General features: G+C 41.9%; 2 protein-coding genes across 2 annotated transcripts; one reads left to right on the forward strand and one right to left on the reverse strand.

Annotated features, from left to right (window-relative positions):
• Positions 1-1,516: 1,516 nt before the first annotated feature.
• LOC125591649 lies at positions 1,517-4,369 on the forward strand. Its single transcript, XM_048766211.1, has 2 exons — positions 1,517-1,783; positions 1,981-4,369. Exons 1-2 carry the CDS (start codon positions 1,517-1,519, stop codon positions 2,596-2,598), a joined length of 885 nt encoding a protein of 294 aa, XP_048622168.1. The 3' UTR covers positions 2,599-4,369.
• Positions 4,370-4,663: 294 nt separating this feature from the next.
• On the reverse strand, positions 4,664-5,550 carry LOC125591841. Its single transcript, XM_048766709.1, has 3 exons — positions 5,187-5,550; positions 4,794-4,861; positions 4,664-4,678 (listed from the first exon to the last, which is right to left on the reverse strand). The coding sequence occupies exons 1-3, from the start codon at positions 5,548-5,550 to the stop codon at positions 4,664-4,666; spliced, it is 447 nt and encodes a 148-aa protein (XP_048622666.1).
• Between the last annotated feature and the right edge of the window lie 1,134 nt (positions 5,551-6,684).

Genomic DNA, 6,684 nt, shown 5'->3' on the forward strand with positions numbered 1-6,684 from the left:
TAGTAAACACTTTTCAAGTTTGATTTGATTTTATGAAGTGTTTAATTAGATAATTAAGTTTAGGGGTTATGTTTAGGGTGTGGACGACTTATATTTCAGTCGTCTAGTGAATAATTTTACCCAGGCGACTTATATTTCAGTCGTCCACATCGTACCGAACCTTTAATTTTACCAATGTACGTTTTAACCTAACCGGATCATTTACCGGACATACAAAAACTATTTTTTTTTCACTTTTTCACAACTTTACGAAACCCTAGTGTCGTTTCTCTCCAAAGGCGATTTCGAAGGCGATAAGACGAAAACCCTATCGTGATCGTGTTCCGTCGTTCTCTTCGCCGGTAATCTCTCCGATTACGACGAATCTCGTTTCTCCTTCATGCCGTAGAGTATTTCCGTAGTTTAAACTGACCATCCGCTTCGTTTTTTTCAGATCTGAAATCTCGTTTGCCAAAATCCGCCGCCGGTATGTTATTTCTCATGTCTTAAGGCGTTTACCCTAAAAATTGTAGTCTTGATTCTTCTTTTCCCTTCGATTTGCAGATCTGTAACCACTTGGGACCACATCTTCTCCGACCATATCTTCTCCGACAATATCTTCTCCGACTGTAAGTCATTCGTCTTTTTTTTAAAAGATGGTTTTTCTATTTATTCAGATATTCATGCTCAACAAGATTTTGAGATCTGACGATTGTTGTAGTCTTTTACTGAAAGACTACTCGGACGACTTCCAAGAAGTCTTCTACGATGTCTTACTCTCTGGACAACTTACATGTAAGTCATCCAGAGTGTAAGACTTCGTAGAAGACTTCCTGGAATGGAACCAAGTAGTCTTCTCACTTCCTGGAAGTCGTCTGAGTAGTCTTCTATAGTATTTAGAATAGTGCGCTGCCTATGTGTTTGAGATGGTTGTTTGTGATTGTTTGCAGGCCTTAAAATGGATTTACCAGAACTCCCGCCGAGGATGTTTACAGTAGGAGAAGAGCCCGCTGCAATCAGGAGCATTTCGTATCATTCTGATGACACGAAGTTGTTTAAAGCTCTATGTGATTGTCTCACAGCTGACGAATATGATGATCTGAAGGTGTCAAAGTTGGGAGTGTTCATCAAGTTCAAGGAGCTTGGCTTTGGTTGGACTTCAAGGCTGGTACATTTTATTCTCTGTTTCCAGATGGACATCAAGAAGAAGTTTGAGCTCTGGAGTCTTGTCGTTTCACAACCTGTGAGGTTTTCACTGATAGAGTTTGAACACCTCACTGGTCTGAACTGCGATTACATCAAGGACCTGGAAAATCCAAGGTGTGAGGTTACGAAGGAGGTGGCTGCTTTTTGGGAGAAGATGGGTGTTGATCTCGATACAGGGCCAAGTATTGAACAGATAACATAAGCATTTTACAGATGCGATGATTGGTCTCGGGATGATCGCAAGCGACTGGGATACCTTGCCCTCTACGCATGATACATTGAATGGAAAAAGTTCTCAATCGCTACACGGGCTAGTCTTGCAAGGCTAGTGATGGATTTAGAAAAATTTGAGAATTATCCATGGGGGAGAGTGGCGTTTAAGGTGCTGATGGATTCTCTGAAGGCAAAAGACTTGACGCAAACAGGTTACACTGTTGATGGGTTTATACATGTTATCCAGGGGTGGGCGTACTATGCTATGCCAGAATGGGGTGCTAATTATGGGTCTCCCGTACCAGACAGAACGTCTCCACTGTTGCTGGCTTACAAGGGTGGCCAAGGACGACGCAGATGTTTTAAGTCGGCTATCAACAGACAAGTACTTAATTTCACTCCCTAAGACTTCTCAGACGACTTAAATTTAAGTCGTCTGGAAAGTCTTCTGACAAAAAGACTTCTCAGACGACTTAACTTTAAGTCGTATGAGTGGTATTTTTGTTGGAAGACTTTCCAGACGACTTAACAAAAATACCACTCAGACGACTTAACTAAGTTTATATCTTTTATTTACTGCAGATTAACGTGAACAACTTTGTTCAAAAGGACCTTGATGAAATGTTTCCAGAATGGGACAGAGACGTAGAGGACCCTGCCGCGGATAACATAATTAAAGTCATGTTTAATAATCCTGGATGGAAGTGGACCATGGACTGCTGGACAGTCACCGGTACTCACAAGGTTGTGAAGATGGAAGTGAGTCCAGTGAAGAATGAAGTGAGTTCAGTGAAGACGGAAGCGACTACAGTGAAGTCAGAGAGTGTTGTGAAGGAAGAAAGTAGCAGACCTCGGAAGAAAGCTCGTAAAGGGTCTTATGTTTCTGCTGAGGCACCTGCAGCGGGTAGTGATGGCTTTGGGATGACGAAAGAGCAGATTGAAAGGGCCTTCAAGGACATATCTGATGCCATTAGTGATGGCTTTGGGACGTGCCTTAAGGAGATCAAGTTGCTGGGGGATAGGATGGGAGCTGTGGAGAAGATGATCACCAAAAAAGGGAGTTCATCTGATGATCTTCAACTTACAACCACTTCAAATCCACCAAAACCTGTGCACGAACCCGGTGTTAGTACCAAAACCTCTCCCAAAATTGCAGAGAAGAGAGTCACTTGGCAAAGTGTTAGGAAGAGTCAGAACTGATGTGCTTTGTTTCTTGTGTGCTTTGATGAACAATTGTATGCTTTGATTCTGAACATGTGTGCTTTGTTTCTAGTGTGCTTGGATCTTTGTTGTATGGATTTTGTTTCATGTGTGAATTTGATCTTTGGTTAATAGTTTATAAATACATTGTGAACTCGAAATTGCAGAGTGAAAGTGTGAATGGGGCGAAAGCATGACAGAATGAAGCCAAAGAACATAGTGTTACTACAGAACTGAGTTCCTCAACAGAGCTCTGTCTTGTGAAACCTGCAGACGACTTACCGAGTGATGAACCTAGCGTTCTTATATTGGACAAACAAGTATCCACTGCTTCAGATTTACTCTTGGAGGAAGCTAGAAGGTAGACAAAGAAGGAGACTGCTATGGTGAATCTCCGTGAAAAAAGTGAGCGAGAAAGGAAACTTGCTCCCACACAGCAAACTCCTTTTAAGGGAAACATCACTGCCAAACAGATCATTCCAAACAAAAAGGTTGGCCGAGGCTATGATCCTTTTGCACCCTATGACAAGAAGAAGTCGAAGGAGCTCACTGAATGGCTGGAACAAGATCCGTAAGTTGCTGGAATGTCCTATAAAACAGTTCTTGAAAAAAAATGATTGATTATTTACATTTTGTGTTTGCAGTTCTTATAAACTGCCTCTAAACAAAAACCACGTAGATGTCCAAGTCTGTTTTATCATGTCCTCCGAACCTCCTTAGAATGGCTGACCGGCCATGTTAGTCATATGTTATTTTCTTACTCTTATACGTAAGTCGTCTGGTAGTTCTTCTGACTTGTATTGTTTTATATGCAGCAAATGGATGCTTTTATTAATTTACTGAGGCAACGGTACCAAGACCATCCACAACATTTCAGGAGCGAGAGAATGTGCTTTCTTGATCATATATTTTCTCGGCAGTGGAGGGCCTCCTACCCTAATTTTAAGAGCGACAAGGGAGATGCCAACGGTTTAGGAAGAAGACTCCTAAGTGGGGTGTGGAATTATCATGCAGGCGAGATACCTTATTTTTGCCAATCTAAGAAGGTTTGGGGGGTGGATGTGGATGATATCTATCCACCTGTGAACTTCAAGAACCAGCATTGGTTTGCTATATGGATATCGATCCCTAGGAGGCACGTAGTCGTCTGGGACAGTATCATCAAACATATTAGCCCTGAAGAACTCGATGAGGTAATGGAGCCTTTTGTCACAATGGTCCCTTATCTGCTTGTTGAGTGTGCTATCTCTGTCGAACAAAAGGTTCAATACACATTGGAGCCATACACATATGAGAGACAAACCGTTGGAGTACCTCAGTGCCGAGCTGGTGATTGTGGCCCCTTCACTCTGAAGTACATTGAATGTCATGCTCTTGGGATGGAATTTCCGAAAGCGTTTTGTACTAGAAACGGGAAGACCATCAGGGAGAAGATGGCGTTGGATATATTTCAAGAGCTTCCTATGTGCCATGAATGGGAAACCAAGACAATGATGAGAACCTGGGAACATATGAGTAGATATTGGATGTGTTCTTTGTATTTGAACTTGAACTTGATGCTTTTGTGTACTGTTGTATGGTAGATTAGGCTACGTTAACAGGGTCAAGATAGGATGATGTTTTTTGTAACCTATCCTCATGCCAAACTGTAACCTATCCTCATACCAAACTAGAATTCCGTAGGAAATTAGTTTGGTAGTGCAGTAACCTTTCGGATAATGTAATGTTTGACTTGTCTTTTTAAATTGCATTGTCGTTGGACGACTAACCAGAAGGTCTTCTGGACGATTTACCACCACTTTCAACAAAAAGACTTCTCAGACGACTTAACTTTAAGTCGTCTGAGTGGTCTTTTTGTTGGAAGACTTCTCAGACGACTTAAAGTTAAGTCGTATGAGTGGTATTTTGTTGGAAGACTTCTCAGACGACTTAAAGTTAAGTCGTCTGGAAAGTCTTCCAACAAAAAGACTTCTCAGATGACTTAACTTTAAGGTCGTCTACAGAGAAGTTCATAAAACATAGAGTCTACAGAGAAGTTCATAAAACATAGAGTCTACAGAGAAGTTCATAAACATAGAGTCTACAGAGAAGTTCATAAACATAGAGTCTACAGATAGATAGATAGATTCGAAGACATGAGAGAATTCTAGTTAAGTCGGTGGACGACTAACCAGAAGGTCTTCTGGACGACTTACTTGAAGGTCTTCCACGTCAATTCTTACATTGTGGACGCTTATGGCCAGTTTCTTTGCAGACTGAGCACCTATAAACCATGTGTTGCTTCCGGAGTGTGCGTCCTCTCATCCTGGATAGCTCCAACCAAGATTGCCATCTTGATTTCTTCTGTCTCCCCGGACCACGCTTTACTTCCGGAGGAAAGCATGTGTGTGCCTCAACTTGTTGTCCAACACAAGGATATATATTCTCTGAGTATCTTGCAAGCAAAGTATCCTTTGAGTAGACCGGCCATACAAGTGTGGAGATATGCAAACCAGCTGCTGTTCCAGCTGCTATAGCATGAGAGCAAGGTATTTTCTCGACTTGATAGACACCACAATCACACTTTTGAAGTTCCAGATCAACATTACAGTCCCTATTGCCACCTTTCACAAAGAACTTCCATCCATCAATTTGTTGGACTCTCAGAGTATACGCGATCTCCTCTCGAACAGCAAGCAAGTGTTCAACACCCCGACTATGTTGAGTTGTAAGACTCAAAGCATCTCCTCTCCTTTTCCAATACCACCTTCCTAGCTTCTCCCTTATGAACTCCGGCAGGAACTGAATAGGAAATCCTCTTGCTCGCTTCAGTGCGGAATTAATTGATTCAGCGATATTGCTCGTTTTTAAGTTGTACTTGTCTCCCTGACAATGAACCCTTGACCATAGGCTCACATCGACATCCTCCAGATACTCAGCAAGATCCGGATTTGCACTCCGTATCTCATCCATGTACCGATCAAAATCGTAAAGTGTATGAGCATAAGCAGCACCTTTCACCAAGTACAAAAGATGCTTCCCTTTATACTTTTTGACAATATTCTCTTGAAGGTGATAATAACATATTCCTCGGGTTGCCCAAGGAAACACCTTTTCACACGCTTTTATAATGGAGGAGTGCCTGTCGGAGACTATCACCAGAGGATACGCATCAGATACACAACTCGCCAATTTTGTGAAAAATCATTCCCAAGATTCATCATTTTCACCATCTACAATCCCAAAAGTCAATGGAAATATCTGAAAATTACCGTCTTGTGCGGCTGCAACCAACATAGTACCCTCATACTTCCCACTTAGGTGAGTCCCATCCACCACAATGACCCTTCTCTGATACTTAAAACCTCTGATAGAAGCCCCAGAAGAGAGAAATAGATACTTAAATCTATTCAGAGAATCAAGTTCTATAGCAGTGATAGAATCCAGATTTGCTGCCTTGATTTGCTCCAAATATGAAGGCAGTCGCTCATACCCATCTTCCGCTGAACCTCTCACCATTTCTTGCGCATATAACAATGCTCTGTATGAAGTGGTGTAATCAAGTGTCATGACAAACATGTTTTTCATTGCATCTTTGATATGCTGCGGATTCAACCCATCAATGATTCCAACATGATCTATGAAAAGTCGACCAATGTACTTTGGAGTACAGTGTTTCCGCTGAGCGATTCTATCTGTTATGGAACATGTATGAGTTTCCACATACTTGGTTACCCAAAACGTTTTAGTTCCATGTTTCGCACTTGCTCTGACCTTCCATTGACAACCACTAACACGACAATTTGCCACAAAGAGAGTTTTCGTTGACTTGTATATTCTGAAGGAGAACCTACGCCTCACCGCTGTCAACCGCAACTCTGAAAGCAGTGCATCACTACTAGCAAAACTCTGGTTGACATAGATTCTGTCTGCAGATTATCCTTTTCCTTCACAACCATATGCCCCTTTATAATCTTCAAAACAGATTTCATCATCTTCTTCCTCATCCTCGTCTTTAACCTTTCTATACTCACTATAATCCTCAGCATCAGCGGCAACAGGGATGTCAGCATCCTCCTCCCCATCATGATCCTCAGCTTCATCCCC

This window comes from Brassica napus, chromosome C8, assembly GCF_020379485.1.
Source record: "Brassica napus cultivar Da-Ae chromosome C8, Da-Ae, whole genome shotgun sequence".
NCBI classification, from domain to species: Eukaryota; Viridiplantae; Streptophyta; class Magnoliopsida; order Brassicales; family Brassicaceae; genus Brassica; species Brassica napus.

Coding starts and splice junctions, on each gene's coding strand:
- LOC125591649 (XM_048766211.1), top strand. CDS start 1,517: ATGGATTTAGAAAAATTTGAGAATTATCCATGGGGGAGAGTGGCGTTT. Junction 1,784..1,980: donor AGTCGGCTATCAACAGACAA/GTACTTAATTTC, acceptor TATTTACTGCAG/ATTAACGTGAACAACTTTGT.
- LOC125591841 (XM_048766709.1), bottom strand. CDS start 5,550: ATGGATGAGATACGGAGTGCAAATCCGGATCTTGCTGAGTATCTGGAG. Junction 4,862..5,186: donor GAAAGGTGGCAATAGGGACT/GTAATGTTGATC, acceptor CATGGTTTATAG/GTGCTCAGTCTGCAAAGAAA.